This window comes from Leucoraja erinacea, unplaced genomic scaffold (genome assembly GCF_028641065.1).
Source record: "Leucoraja erinacea ecotype New England unplaced genomic scaffold, Leri_hhj_1 Leri_1720S, whole genome shotgun sequence".
In the NCBI taxonomy this organism is placed as follows: domain Eukaryota; kingdom Metazoa; phylum Chordata; class Chondrichthyes; order Rajiformes; family Rajidae; genus Leucoraja; species Leucoraja erinaceus.
Genome location: NW_026576024.1, coordinates 1 through 15,835, shown reverse-complemented (window position 1 = coordinate 15,835; position 15,835 = coordinate 1). Strand labels below are relative to the sequence as shown.

Below are 15,835 nucleotides of genomic sequence, written 5' to 3'. Positions count from 1 at the left end.
GTTTCTCACTTTTGCTAAATCACCATGCTGAGTCCTAACTGATACAGTGATCAGTTGCACAATATGTAACAGCATTCATGACACTTAAATTTTCATGTGGGGATGTTCCAGGACAAGGGGTCCACAGTTTAAGCAGGAACGCTGCTCGAAAACCTTTGGACTCGTGCATGATGAGAATACCAACAGCCGTTTTTCACAGGTTCGAGGAGTGGGAATCTGACTGGGACCGGATCTTCGCAGACGGATGAGAATGAGCCATGCATCCTGAGGCTACAAGTCATTGGTCACTATTTAATAGATGTGGGCCTTGTGGCTAAAGTTTATATAAGCCTGAAGGCAGGTGCCGGGTATTGATTCAGTTGAGAATGATCAGCAATGATCAGATTGACATGCAAAGGGTGCATCCGCTTCGAAGGGCAATGCCTCTACTCCTGCACTATGTCTAACCTTCTATGTGGCCCTTCAGTGGCTAAAAGGATACAGGCCGGGTATTGGAGAGCTTGCTGCAGACCCGGGATACTGAGGTGGATGATCACTTCATGACCATTTTGAATGGCGTGGTGCAGATCTCCTGAAGGGCGAATGGCCTCGTACTCGCAACCATTGTCATGATTTATGTGCCTCATATGAATGCTCACCGGGACAGGGGTCTGGAGTAGAAAGCAGTACAGGATTTACTTGATCGTTGGAGGATCAGCCAGGATCGTATGACAATGGCGATCTTTGCAGCTCGAAGGGTTCCGAATGGCCCTTCTACTCTGCACGCTATTGGTCTATGTTCCTGTCTATTCAGACATGCAAACCTGCCTTGGCAATATTACCAGATAGTCCCACGCATATCGAGGGTACTGAGGACTTGGATCACTGAGGGAAGACGTCATGGCCTGCCAACCATGCTCTCGTATTCACGGTTCGAGTCCTGTTTGGGAAATGGGAACTGCACAAGGGCCGACAAGGTTAAGGCCATTGGACTGCAGCCTAAGGCTGTGGTCTGTAGCCAAGGCCCAAGTCATGTTGGGTTGTACAACAACTTGGGTGTGACAGAAAATCGCCCTTCTTCCTCCACGGAGAAGCCAAGATCTTGTGCCCGACACACTTGCTAAACAAAACACGAGATCAAATTGGGAGAAGAACGTTTTTGAAGTCAGGATGGCCGAAATAAACATATCAGGTGGGCACATACTGGAAGTTAGCCCTGAACTAAACTCGTTCCAAAAAAATTTAGTTATTTACGGGCCTTATTTTTGTCCTGAGCATGGCTTTGAGTCTAGGAGCAGGGAGGTTCTACTGTAGTTGTACAGGGTCTTGGTGAGACCACACCTGGAGTATTGCGTACAGTTTTGGTCTCCTAATCTGAGGAAAGACATTCTTGCTGGTGAGGAGTTGAGTCTAGGGGCGGGGAGGGTATACTGCAGTTGTACAGGGTCTTGGTGAGACCACACCTGGAGTATTGCATACCGTTTTGGTCTCCTAATGTGAGGAAAGACATTCTTCATAGCAAAAGGATTTGAGGTATAGGAGCAGGGAGGTTCTACTGCAGTTGTACAGGGTCCTTGGTGAGACACCACACTGGAGTATGCTACAGTTTTGGTCTCCCTAATCTGAGGAAGACATTCTTGCCATTCTTGCCATAGAAGGAGGTTACAAGAGAGGTTCTGCAGTTGTACCGGGTCTTGGTGAGGACCACCCTGGAGTATTGCGTACAGTTTTTTTTTGGTGCCTCCTAATCTGAGGAAAGACATTCTTGCCGTAGAGGATTTGAGGTCTAGGAGCAGGGGAGGTTCTACTGCAGTTGTACAGGTTTTTGATGAGACCACACCTGGAGTATTGCGTACAGTTTTGGTCTCCTAATCTGAGGAAAGACATTCTTGCCTAGAGGGAGTACAGAGAAGGTTCACCAGACTGATTCCTGGGATGGCAGGACTTTCATATGAAGAAAGACTGGATAGACTCGGCTTGTACACGCTAGAATTTCGAACATTGAGGGGGGATAGAAGCTTATAGAAACTTACAAAATTCTTAAGGGGTTGGACAGGCTAGATGCAGGAAGATTGTTCCCGATGTGGGGGAAGTCCAGGACAAGGGGTCACAGCTTAAGGATAAGGGGGAAATCCTTTAAAACCGAGATGAGAAGAACATTTTTTTTTTTCACACACAGAGAGTGGTGAATCTGTGGAATTCTCTTCCACAGGAGGTAGTTGAGGCCACAGTTCATTGGCTATATTTAAGAGGGGGTTAGATGTGGCTAAAGGGATCAGGGGGTATGGAGAGAAGGCAGGGATGGGATACTGAGTTGGATGATCAGCCATGATCATATTGAATGGCGGTGCCGGTGCAGGCTCGAAGGGCCGAATGGCCTCTACTCCTGCACCAATTGTCTATGTTTCTATGTTTCTATGACGCAGAGCTATCGTTGCCTCCGCTGCCCAAGAATGGCGATCTCCGCTTATTGAAGAACTGGCTCCTCAGCTCAAGAGTGTAACGTCTTTGCATGCCCTGCCACAATCGATCCAACACGATCGCACCATTCCCCACACAGACCATGGCCGGCCCATTCAAATCAGAAAGTTATCCAATTTTAACAACACCACCTGGTTGGGGAACCCCATCCATCTGTCCCCAGGGGGGCATGTGGGCAGGGTGAGACAGCCGCAGTTTAGGCAGGAGAACGAGGAGGAATGTATTCCGCCACCAGCTGGTGGTGCAATCTGTGGGATCCGTTGCCACACAGACGGCTGTGGAGGCCAGATGGTGAAGCGGATATTTTTACCCGACTCCCCAGAGATAGGTAATTCTTGATTTTAGTGCGGTGGTCAGGGCTACTCAGGGCAGGAGAATGGTGTTTTTACACAGGGGAGAGTATAGATTCGCAGTCCAATGATGAATGCTTAGAGTAGCCTCAAATGGTCCGAATGGTTTTTTAATTGCAGGCGCCTTAACTTGAACATAATCTACAAAAATATCATTTTTCATACTAGTAAGCGAGACACCACACTTTGGCCAATAAATTCACATTGACTCAGTGTTCAGATTGCAACTGTGGCCAGTCCGAGGTCTTGAGTATAGGAGCAGGGAGGTTCTACGGCAGTTGTACAGGGTCTTGGTGAGACCACACCTGGAGTATTGCGTACAGTTTTGGTCTCCTAATCTGAGGAAAGACATTCTTGCCGTAGAGGATTTGAGTCTAGGAGCAGGGAGGGTCTACTGCCAGTTTCTACAGCGCTCCTGGTGAGACCACAGCGAACTCACTTGCTTACAGTTTTTGGTCTCCTTAACCCAGGCCATATTTAATAGTGATTCTTGTCCATAGAGGCTTGAGTCTATGAAGCAGGTAGGTTCTATGGCAGTTGCACAGGGTACTTGTGACTTGGGACCTGCCACCTGAGTATTGCGTACAGTTGTTGGTATCCAAATCTGGGGAAGACCATTATTGCCATGGTCGGGGGGTGCAGAGGGGGTTCACCAGACTGAATTGGAGAGGATGTCAGACTGGTCTTATGAGCGAAGAAAAGACTGGATAGACTTGGTTTGTACTCTCTAGAATTTAGAGATTGAGGAGGGAGGATCAGAAAGAAACTTATCTCAAAACCCCTTAAGGGGTTGGAACCAGGCTAGATGCAGGAAGCTTGTTCCCCGAGGTTGGGGACGTCGAGGACAAGGGGTCACAGCTTAGAGGATAAGGGGGAAATCCCTTTAAAAAAACCGAGATGAGAAGAAACTGTTTTTTCACACAGAGGTGGTGACTCTCTGGAACTCTCTGCCACAGAGGGTAGTCGAAGCCACGCCAGTTCATTGTGCTATATGGGCGGAGGGAAAGAGGGAGCCCTTAACCTGGCTATGCTGGGTCTTGTGGCCAAGCGTGATGAAGCTGAATCCATTTAGTTAACAATGGATGCGAGGGGGGTTTGCCTTCGCTGGGTACGCAATACAGCTTATACTTTTTTTAGCGACTGTCCAAATTAAGCGTTTGCCTTAGGTTTCGGGTGTGTAGGAGATGTGCCTCCTATAACATTGGAAAGCTAGATTTTATCTTTGAAGGTCAATTGCCATAAACCAAACGATGCCACCTGTTTCTGGGGGAGGAGGTATTACCTGTAAGAGAACAGAGTTGGTCACATCTTTGAAGCAAGTCCATAAGCCGCTTACGCCGTGACAAAGACGCCAGGGAAGTGGAGATAAAATACCTAAGATCCGAAATGGCCAATGTTTTTTAGTTATCTTGTACGCCCATGTAAACGAACTTACGGGCCACCAAGATACATGCATTCTGAAGGTGGTTTCCCAAAACCTTTTCCTGGTACCATTCTTACCAGGACTAACGCCTACTTTTATGTGCTAAGGGATTTTAAAAAACCCTATTTAAGGCAATGTAATTATGTTGTTCGCAGAGAATGGTGGCTGAACCCAGGCGATTTGGGTCTGTTTTGTTCCCTTGACTGCAACTTGCTCCTCCCTTCCATTTCCGATGTTAAGTACAGTTTTGAACCTATATTTGAACCAAACGTTTTTGGTGTGTTTCTTTTTATTAAGAAGCGAACCGGTTTAAGTAGTATATTCGAACCTTATAGTCCTTTTTTAAAGATATTTATTTTCAGAGTGTATGGAAGACTCCGAGGCAGTTACGGGATACTATTATTTGGATGGGAGAGCCGTGATCATTTTGATTTGAGCGGTGCTGGTGCAGGCTCGAGGGCTGAATGGCCTTCTCAGAGCCCCTTTCCCCCCACCTAATGTCTTCTGTTTCCTATTTTTGGGTCCACCACCAACACAGACCCCTTTTAAGGATAAGTGTGACTTGTTTGGGACTTCCCCAAGATGAGAAAATCAGTAGCTGCATCTAGCCTGTCCACACCATGAGAAGCGGTGAATCTGTGGAAGATTGTACCTCGAGTCCGTGATCTCTTGGAAGATGGCTAGTACATGTTTCTGGATTCTCTGCCACAGAGGGCAGTGGTGCCCATTCCCTGAATCCAGTTTTCAACTCGAGAGTCTTAGAGCCCCTCTTGGGGCTAAATGGGATATGACGGTCAAGCAGTATGTTGCGGTGTACTCCTTGTTGGATGATCAGGCTTGCCAGGAGGTATGGTGAATGCGGTGCTTGGCTGCGAAGGGTCGACCTAGGCCCTCCACCTGCAAACATCAGACACTGTATCACAACCGCCGTCGTCAGTGTCCACTGTGGAACCCCTCCTCCCGCTGAGTTTGCTGTTCGTCGGTATTAAACTGGCGCACACCACACAACTGGCAGCACTCGAGGAACGGCTTCGGATCCAAACAGCCGACACATGAATTGCTCCATCTTGCTCCATCTTTTATTTTGTCCAGTCTCGTCGGCTCCCATTTTGTCTGTCCGGTTACAGACTCCGCGATCTGCCGTGGAGTTTTTCTACTCTTCCGTCCGTGAATTGTGTGCCATTATTTCAGCCTCCCCAGTCTTGGTAGTACCCTGCAGAGGGAGGGTTGTGTGATTGAGATTGTAGGATGTGTTTTTTCCGCCTCTCACCCCCTTACACCTAACACAGACACTCTCTGGGTTCTCGATTCCCCAGACAGCAAGGTAATAGGGCGATAGTGGGCTACCTAAAGGCGGTGTGACAGATTTCGGCCCTTTGTTTCCCCAATCCCCCCTCAGAATAGTTTCGTATTTGTTTCGTTCACTAGGTGTGGTAAAAACTCAGTGCGTCATTGTCAAGTAGATCTATTCCTCTCAGATCGGGCATCGCCTCGATAAGAATCGCCCCTGGGATTCTTTCATTGCTCTTCTAGGGAGTAGAAACATAGAAACATAGAAATTAGGTTCCGGAGTAGAGGCCATTCCGGCCCTTCGAGCCTGCTACCAGTGAACCACCATTCAATATTAATCATGGCTGATCATCCAACTCAGTATCCCATCCCTGGCGTGCCTTCTCCTGCCATACCCCCCTGACCCTTTAGCCACAAGGGCCACATCTAACTCTCCTCTTAAAGAGGGAGCCAATGAACTGTGTTGCCTCAAACTACCCTCTGCGGCAGAGAGTCCAGTTCCAAGATATCCCACTCTCTGGTGAAAAAAAGGTTTTCTTCTCATCTCGGTTTTTAAAGGATTTCCCCCTTATCCTTAAGCTGTGACCCCTTGTCCTGGACCTTCCTCCTAACATCGGGAGCAATCTTCCTGCATCTAGCCTGTCCAACCCCTTAAGAATTTTGTAAGTTTCTATAAGTCCCCTCTCAATCTCCTAAATTCTAGAGAGTATAACCCAAGTCCTATCCAGTCCTTTCTTGCAATAAGACAGTCCTGACATCCCAGGACTCAGTCCTGGTGAACCTTCTCTGGCACTCCCTCGATGTCAATATGTCCTTTCCCCTCCGATTAGGAGACCAAAACGGTACGCAATACTCCAGGTGTGGTCTCACCAAGACCCTGTAACCACTGCAGTAGAAACCTCCCTGCTCCATATCCTCAAATCCTTTTTGCATTGAAGAGCGCAACATACCATTCGCTTGCTTTCGCTGCTTTACTGCCTGCGTCTCCAAGGAAGAGAGTCACCCAGCGCCCTTTGCTCCAACCTCTCCCTGTGGCTCAGGCCCCTCGAGTTCCGGCAACATCCTCGTAAATCTCCTCCGCTCTCGCTTGTTGCTGCTCAACACCATCTTTGCCCAACAGCGGGGTGTCTAAACTGGCTTAGACAACAGACAATAGGTGCAGTATATGGGAGGCCATTCTGGCCCGTTCGATCCAAACTGGCTTCAATCATCAACAGTCAGTACCGTCTCATTAGTAAAACAGGCGTCCTTTAAGGGCTACCACATCATCCCCCCACCCCCCCCTCACCCCCCTCCCACACCTCTCCCTCACTCCCCGCCCCCGCCCTCACTCCCCGGCTCCCCTCCCCCTCACTTCCCCACCCCTCCCCCCTCACTGTCCCCACCCCCCCTCCCCCTCACGTCCCCCAAAACCCCTCCCCCTCACTCCCCACCCCCCTCCCCCCTCCCGCCATCCCCCCCCCCTCCCCCTCACCACCCCTCAATCCCCACCCCGCCTTCCCCCTACTCCGTCCACCCCCCTCCCCCCTCACTCCCCACCCCTCCCCCCTCACCAGCCATCAATCCCCCCCCCCCCCCCCTCACTCCCCCACCCCTCCCCCCCTTCTCCCCGCCCCTCCCCCTCACCCCTGCCCAATTCCCCTCCTCCTCCCTGCCCCTTCCTCCCCTTCCACTGCCTCCTCCCCTTCCTGTGCCCCTTCCCCTCCCCATGCCCCTCCCCCCTCCCATTTCCCCCTAACCCCCTTCCTTTCCCCTCCCCCTGCCTTCCCCCTCTCTCCTTCCCTTCCCCTCCCCTCCTGCTCCCCTCCCCTTCCCTGCCCCTCCCCCCTTCCTTCAGTAGTCCCCTCCCCCTGCCCTTGCCCCTCCCCATGGCTTAAGCCCCTCCCCCTCACATTCCCCCTCCCCTTCCTTGCCTCCTCCCCCACGTCCCCTTCCTTGCCCCTCCCCCTTCCTTGCCCTTCCCCCCCCCTCCCATGGCCCTCCCCTTTCCCCTGTTCCTTTCCCCCCTCCCAGTGCCCTCCCTCCTTCCTCCCCCCCTCCCTCTCCCCCGCCCTCTCTGCCCCCCCACCTCCTCTTCCTTCCCTCCTTCCCTCGGTCGCCCCCCCTCACTCCTCTGCTCCCCTCCCTTGCCCCTCCCCCTCTCTTTCCCCCCCTTCCCCCCTCTCCTTCTTCCTCCCCTCCCCTCCCTGGCCCCTCCCCTTCCCTGACCCCTCCCCTTCTCTCTCTCTCCCCCTCTCCTCTGCCCCTCCCCGTCGCACTCTTCCCCCCTCCCTCTGTCTATGCCCCCCCCTTCCTCTCCTCCCCCCCCCCCCCTCTTCATGCCCCCTCCCTCTTCCTTTCCCCTCGCCCCTTTCCATCCTCCCTCCCCCCCTCCCTGCCCCTCCCCTCCCTATGTCCCCTTCCCCCTCCCTCATACCCCCCCCCTCCTCCTATCCCCATCCCTCCCATGCCCCTCCCCCCTCCCTGCCCCTCTCCCTCCTTGCCTCCCTCCCACCATCTCCCCCTCCCCCCTCCCATGCCTTTCCCCTCTCCCCATTCCCCCTCGTCGCTCTCCCGCCCCCCTCCTGCCCCCCTCCCCTCTCCCCTGCACCCTCCCCCTCCCTTGCCCCTCCCCTCTCTGCCCCCCCTTCCTTGGCCCCTGCCCCTCCATCTCCCCTCCCTTTGTCCCTCCTCATGCCCCCCCTCCCTGGCCCCCCCCCCCTCCCTTGCCCCTCCTCCCTCTCTGCCCCTCCCCTCTCCTTGCCCTCCCCGTCCGACCCTGCCCTCTCCCACTCCCTCTCGGCCACTCCTCTGCCCTCTCGTTCCCTTTGTCCGCACACCCCTCACCCCCCTTCTCTCCCCCTCCTCCCGTGGCCCCCCACCCCTCCCTTGCCCCTCCCCCCTCCCATCCCCCCTCCCCTCCCCTGCCCCCCCCTCCCATCCCCCGGACCCCTCTCCCATCCCCCTCCGCCCGTCATCCTCCCTCCCCCTCCCTTTCCCCTCCCCCCCTCCTTGCCCCTCACCCCTCCCTTGGCCCCTCCCCCTCCCGTCCCCCTCCTCCTGCCCATTCCCCCCTCCCCTCCCCTGCACCTCCTCCCTCATTGTCCCCCCCCTTCCTTGCCCCTCCCCCTCCCATCTCCTCTCTCCCCCTCCCATGCCCCTCTCTCCCCCTTCCTTGCCCCTCCCCCTCCCATGCCCCTCCCCTCCCAGCCCCCTGCCCCCCCCTCCCATGCCCCCCCCTCCTCTTTGTCCCTCCCCCTTCCTTGCCCCTCCCTCTCCCTGCCCCTCCCCCTTCCTTGCCCCTCCCCCTCCCATGCCCCTCCCCCTCCCATCCCCCTCCCCCTCCCTTCCCCCTCCCCTCCCCTGCCCCTTGCCCCCCTCCCCGTCCTGCCCCTTCCTCCTCATTGTCTCCTCCCCCCTTCCTTGGCCCCTCCTCCTTACTTCCCCTCCCCCTCAATTGCCCCTCTCCCCCCATGCCCCCTCCCCCTCCCATGCCCCGCCCCCTGCCCCCCCTCCTGCCCCTCCCCCTCCATGCCCCTCCCCTTCCCCTTGCCCCTCCCCTCATTGCCCCTCCCCTTTCCTTGCCCCTCCCCCTCCCTTCCCCCTCCCCTTCCCCCCCCCCCTGCCCCTCCCTCATGCTGCCCTCCCCCCTCCCATGGCCCCTCACCCATAATCCCCCCTCCCCCCTGCCCCATGCCCCTCCTCCATTCCCTCGTCCCCTTGCCCCAGGTTCCTTGCCCCTCCCTCTCCCTGCTCCTTGCCCCATCCCAGCCCCCCCTTGGCCCATCGCCCCTCCTCCCAGAGGGCCCCACCTAGATCGCCATGGCGCCCCCCCCCTCTCCCTGCCCCTCCCGCCCCCTTTGCCCCTCCTCCTTCATTGCCCTACCTCCCTTCCATGCCCCTCCCCTCCCATTGCCCTCCACCTCCCATGCCCTTCTCCCCCTGCCCTCCGCCTTCATGCCCCTCCCCTTCCGTGCCCCTCCCCCATCCATGGCCCCTCCCCCCCCTCCCATGCCCCTCCCCCTTCCTTGCCCCTCCCCCTCCTTGCCCCTCCCCCTCCCATGCCCCTCCCCCCTCCCATGCCCCCTCCCCCTTCATTGCCCCCTCCCCCTTCCCCTTCCCCCCCCCCCTGCCCCTCCCCCCTCCCCTCCCTTGCCCCATTGCCCCCCTCCCATTCCTCTCCCCCTCCCCCTCCCAAAATTTGCCCCCCCCCCTCCCATGCCCCTCCCCCTTCCTTTGCCCTCTCCCCCCTCCCATTGCCCCTCCCCCTCCCATGCCCCTCCCCCTTCCCTGCCCCTGCCCTCCTGCCCCTAGATGCCCCTCCCCCTCCCCATGCCTTCTCCCTCCCCTCCCTTTTGCCCCTCCCTCCTCCTTTCTCCCTCCCTCCCCCTGCCCCTTCCCCCTCCCATGCCCCTCCCCCTCCCCTTGGCCCCCTTCCCCCTCCCATGCCCCGTCCCCGCCCATGCCCCTCCCCCCTTCCCATGCCCCTCACCTCCCATCATTGGTCCGTCCCCCTTCCTTGCCCCTTGCCCTCCTACGTGCCCCTCCCCCACCGAATTGTCCCCCTCCTCCCCCTCCTCCTCGCCCCTCCACCTCCTGGTCCCCTGGCCCCTCCCCTGAGACGCAAGTGGTGGACGTTTATCAGGGCCTGAAATAACAGGGTCTCCGGGCCACACGGATGGCGGCAGTGGAGCTGGCAGAAACGGCCAGCAATGTCCAGACTGACACACACACACACACACATACATACACACAGACACTCACACACACACACACAGACACACAGACACGCACACACACGCACACACACGAACATACACGCACACACACACACACACACACACACACACACACACACACACACACACACACCCACACACACACACACACACACACAACGGCACACACACACATCCACACACACCGCACACGCACACACACACACACACAGCACACACACCGCACACACAGAGAAACGACACTCCCCTGCTCACACTCACACCGCACACACGCACCACCCCACACACACGCCTCCACCCCCACTCACACACACACACCATCGGACACGCGCAGCCCACACAGAAACAACACTCACGCCAAATAGAGTGCACCACAACACACGCCACACGCACACGCCCACGGGTGGTCCCACACACATCAACGTCGATGAGTTTCCTGGTGAACTGGCCTGTTTAAGTGGCATGTTAATTGTCCTTGTGTTTATTGTGAATGTTTATGTTTATATTATTAGGTTTATGTGTATAATTGCCAGGCCACTTAATTTCGTTCAACACCCAAGGTCTGAATGGCAATCCAAGGAATCTAATCTAAGCCTACCCTCACACACACAGAACACACACTATATTACACCACACATCTCACCATATATACACACACCACACCTCCCCGACACACACACGCGCACACACACACACACACACACACACACACACACACACCCATGGGTCAGACCACTCAGAGTAAACCTCTGCCTCCCCCCATAACCTTCCGACAAGCACCCCATCCCTAATCAACGCAATCTATCCGCAGCGTTTCTGCCTTACTTAAAAATTCCAGAGTGTTCACCACCCTCTGACTAAAGAAAAATCCCCTCTCGACTCGTCTCCTCCTAAACCCACGTCCTTGATCAGAATTCTGAGGCTGTGCCCTCTGGCCCAGGACTGAGATTCTAGACTCTCCCGACTAGTGGGTCCTCCTCTCGCCATCCACTCTTCCGGCCGCCCCCTATATTCGGTAGTTTCAATGAGATTCCCCCAACTGCCCCCCCCCCCCCCCCCATCTCCTTCTGGAACTCCAGCGAGTGCCAGGCCCAGGCCGACATAGGTTAACCCATCAGATCATTCCTGGTATCATTCTTTAAAACCCCCTCCGGACGACCCTCTCCAGAGCCTTCCCCAGAGACGGTGCCCAGATTCTCTGCTCACACCCCCTCCCCAAGAGGTGCCGTCTGACCCACGTCCTATAGAGAAAACCTCAGCATTACAATAATCCTGTTTTTTGCCGTCTCCCCAAAACTCTCAAATAATGCTAGCACGGCAAATCTCCTTCCTTATCAACGTTTGACTTGCCCAAATTAACCCCCACCCACAGTCCCTGCACGTACCTCTCCGATGTCTGAATTCTCTCCTTCGTTTAGAAACTAGGTCCAGGCCCTTTATTCCTACACAGTAAAATAGAAACATAGAAATTAGGTTCAGGAGTAGAGGCCATTCGGCCCTATCGAGCCTGCACCATTCGCCCATTCAACATGTCATGGGCTGATCATCCAACTCAGTGATCCCTTTACCTGCCGAAGTCTATTCTCCTCCCCACTGTCCTGATCCCTTTAGCCACAAGGGCCAGCATCCTAGTGCAACTCCCTCGTAGGTCGAGCAACCTACAAACGAATTGGCCGAACAGCATCATGTTCCCCCGGCGTCTGTCCCTCTACTGAACAACGTACCACCCGTGACTGCCAATCACCACCCCCCCCCCCCCCCCCCCCCCCCGGACCAGAAATTATTGCAGATCCGAATCGTTGCTATGTCGGCCGCTGAGCGCCAAGGGAGATGCTAGGCTGGACATCCAACTGTATCCCTCTGTACTTGTACACTGACCAATGACAATTAAAATTGAATCTGAATCTGAATTTTGAATCTTGAATATAGCCAATGAACTGTGTGTGGCCTCAACTACCTTCTGTGGCAGAGAATTCCACAGATTCACCACTCTCTGTGTGAAAAAAGTTCTTCTCATCTCGGTTTTAAAGGATTTCCCCCTTATCCTTAAGCTGTGACCCCTTGTCCTGGACTTCCCCAACATCGGGAACAATCTTCCTGCATCTAGCCTGTCCAACCCCTTAAGAATTTTGTAAGTTTCTATAAGATCCCCCCTCAATCTCCTAAATTCTAGAGAGTATAAACCAAGTCTATCCAGTCCTTTCTTCATAAGACAGTCCTGACATCCCAGGAATCAGTCTGGTGAACCGTCTCTGCACTCCCTCTATGGCAATAATGTCCTTCCTCAGATTTGGAGACCAAAACTGTACGCACTACTCCAGGTGTGGTCTCACCAAGACCCTGTACAACTGCAGTAGAACCTCGCCTCCTATACTCAAATCCTTTTTGCAATGAAAGCAAACATACCATTCACTTTCTTTACTGCCTGCTGCACCTGCATTAAGAATTTTGTAAGTTTCTATAAGATCCCCTCTCAATCTCCTAAATTCTAGAGAGTATAAACCAAGTCTATCCAGTCTTTCTTCATTTACACTGCTGCGCTGTATTCCATATAGACAGGGGAACCAAACACTAAACACAGTACCCCAAAATGCTGCCTTACCAATGTCTTGTTGAGAGATCCCACAACAGGAGTCCAGTGATCTGAAGGCGGTTTTGTTTCTCTCAGTCAGAAGCATTCACTTATATGTAACTTCTATCTCAAACAGCAGGTGTTCTGAATTAGCTATTATCCTTTGTGCAATTATAGTGTGAATTAATTGACCGAGATTGCGGGCGTCTCTGTAAGACAGAAATCTATCGTATTGGGGGGGGCCCTTAGGAAGGGCCTCGTGGAGTTACTCGTGCTTCTAAGTTAGCCTAAGCAATTGTCCAAAATATCTCTTTGTTTTTCTTAGCAAGATTTGGCAAGTGGAGTCACTAAAAGTGAATTTTAGTGACTTGGTAGGGAATGGTAGGGAATTGAAGAATACAGTTGAACCAGAGGGATCTGGGTATAACCGTGCATAGTTCCTTGAAGGTGGAATCTCATACAGATAGGGTGGTAACCTGAAGCTTTTGGTATGCTAAGCCTTTAAAAATCAGAGCATGTTGAGGAGTAGCCAAGCTGGGATGTAAATGTTTAAATTGTACAAGGCATTGGTGAGGGGCCAACTCTGGAGTATGGTGTAACAATTTTGGTCGCCCAAGCCCTTTATAGTAGTAAGGATGGCAACAAATGAGAGAGAGTACATAGGGAGATGTACTAGTATGGTGCCGGTGGGTTTCAACAACTAAGTTACCATAGAGAGATAGTGTGAATAAGTTATGTCTTTATTCCTCTGGAGCGCAGAAGGTTAGGAGGGACCTTGATAGAGGGTCTTTAAAATGATGAGAGGGATAGACAGAGTTGATGTGGACAAGCTTTTTCCCTTTGAGAATAGGGAAGATTCAAACAAGAAGGACATGACTTCAGAATTAAGGACAGAAGTTTAGGGGTAATATGAGGGGGAACTTCTTTACGCAGAGAGTGGGTGACGGTGTGGAATGAGCTTCCAGTGGAAGTGGTGGAGGCAGGTTCGTTTGGTATCATTTAAAACATAAATTTGGATAGCGCATAATGGTATCATGACAGAAGGGAGGGGGGGGGGGGTGGGAGGGGTTATGGTTATGAGTGCAGGCAGGTGGAACTATCTGGGGGGAAAAAAATTTTGTTTCGGACACGGACTTGTAGCGGCCGAGATTGCCTGTTTTCCGTGCCGTAATAGGTTATCTTAATATGGTAAAAGGCAGCTTCAATTTTGCCTGACAATGGATCTGTTTAAAGAATCCTTGAAGCACTGGTGGGGCACATCGGTGTGAGTTGCTGCCGATGTACTCGCAGTGCCAGAGATCCGTGGGTTTCGTCCTGACCAGTGGTGTGCTGCCTGGGTGCGGATTTGCACGTTCTCGTCCCGTGGGTTTGTCCTCTGGGCGCTCCGGTTTTCTCTCACACCCTAAAAAAAAAAAAAGAAAAAACCAACGGTTTGCAGGGTTGCAGGCGGACTGGCTTCAGTAAGATTATGTAAATTATCCCTAGTTTGTGTAGGATAGTGTTTAGTGTGCGGGGATCGCTGTCGGTGTGGACTCGGGTGGCCTGTTTTCTATCTAAATGGCGTCCAGTATGGGGAACAGGGGATCTGGGGGTTCCTTTTTCCTTAGAGTCTAGAGAAGTAAGCATGCAGAGTACGCAGGCAGTGAATAAAGCGATGGCATGTTTTGGCCTTTATAACACGAAGAAGTCGAATATTAGTAGCCAAGAGGTCCCGTCTGCAGTTGTTACAAGGTTCCTAGGTGGAGGACCACACCCTGGAGTATGTGTTGCAGTTTTTGATTCCCCTAATTTGAGAGAAAGGACATTCTTTGCTATTGCGGGAGCATCCCACAGCAGTACGTTCTGCCAGATTAACATTCCCCATGCTCGGATGGCGGGAACTGTGTTCATTGCTGATAGAATGGACCGCAGCTGGGCTTGTCCACTCGTGGGAGTTTAGAAGGCTTAACACGGGAAACTCTGTTCCCGATGCTCTGGGGAGTGGCCTCGAACCAGGGGCCCCCCACACCACACCCACAGTTTAAGATAAGGTTAAGCCACCATTATGAACCGCTACTGAGGAAACACTTTTTCTCACAGAGAGTTTGTGAGTCTTTGGAATTCCTACTAACATCAGAGGCCGTTGGAGGCCCGTTCTCTGGAGGCTCTACAAGAGAGCGCAGAAAGGGCGCTTAAAGATAGCGGAGTTTCAGGGGATATGAAGGCTGAAACGGGGTACTGATTATTGTATTATCAACCATGATCACAATTAATGTAGCGAGCTGCAGGCCTCGAAGGCTGAATGGCCTCCCCCTGGGCACCTATGTTTCTATGAATAGATCGGGTAGATGATAGCACCAATTTGCTTGTCCCCAGACTTACGACTAAATCAAAGAACCAGAGGGCAAAGGTTTAAGGTGAAGGGGGACAAGAATTTAATAGGAACCAGCGGGTGAGGGGTAACCTTTACAACAGGACAACAGGTTTCCGGATCAGAAGGCACTTACACTTCGGTAGTAAAGAAAGCACACTCATAGTGAATAGGCTTTTGGATAGGCCCTTGGATGTTGAGATTATGTTTCCACTATGGGATAAGTCATAATCGAGTTCCTAGAGTGCACAGCCTCAGAATTAAAGGACGTTCTTTTTAGGAGGAGATGCCACTCAGGAGACAATTTCTTCAGAGGGTGGTACATCTGTGGCATTCTATTGCCACAGAAGTCAACTTGTGGAGCCACAAGTCCCAGTGGATATCTGTAGAGGCTGCGGCCTTTGAGCCTAGCACGCATCAATAGTTACAATAGACAATGATTGTGCAGGAGTAGAGGCCATTCGGCCCCTTCGCGCCTGCACCGTCCATTCTATATGATCATGGCTGATCATCCAACTCAGTATCCTGTACCTGCCTTCTCTCCATACCCTCTGATCCCCTTAGCCACAAGGGCCACCTCTAACTCCCCCCCCCCCCCCCCCCCCCCCCCAATTGTACTGTGGCCTCATACCTTATGTGTCCGAGAATATCCACAGATTCACCCCTCTGTGT

General features: G+C 53.3%; 1 protein-coding gene across 1 annotated transcript; it reads left to right on the top strand.

Annotated features, from left to right (window-relative positions):
- Nucleotides 1-5,020: 5,020 nt before the first annotated feature.
- LOC129716131 (uncharacterized) lies at nt 5,021-7,907 on the top strand (the record flags this gene model as incomplete). Its single annotated transcript, XM_055666012.1, has 3 exons — nt 5,021-5,080; nt 7,541-7,597; nt 7,854-7,907. Coding segments are annotated over exons 1-3 (171 nt in total), but the record flags the coding sequence as incomplete, so codon positions are not given.
- Nucleotides 7,908-15,835: the final 7,928 nt, after the last annotated feature.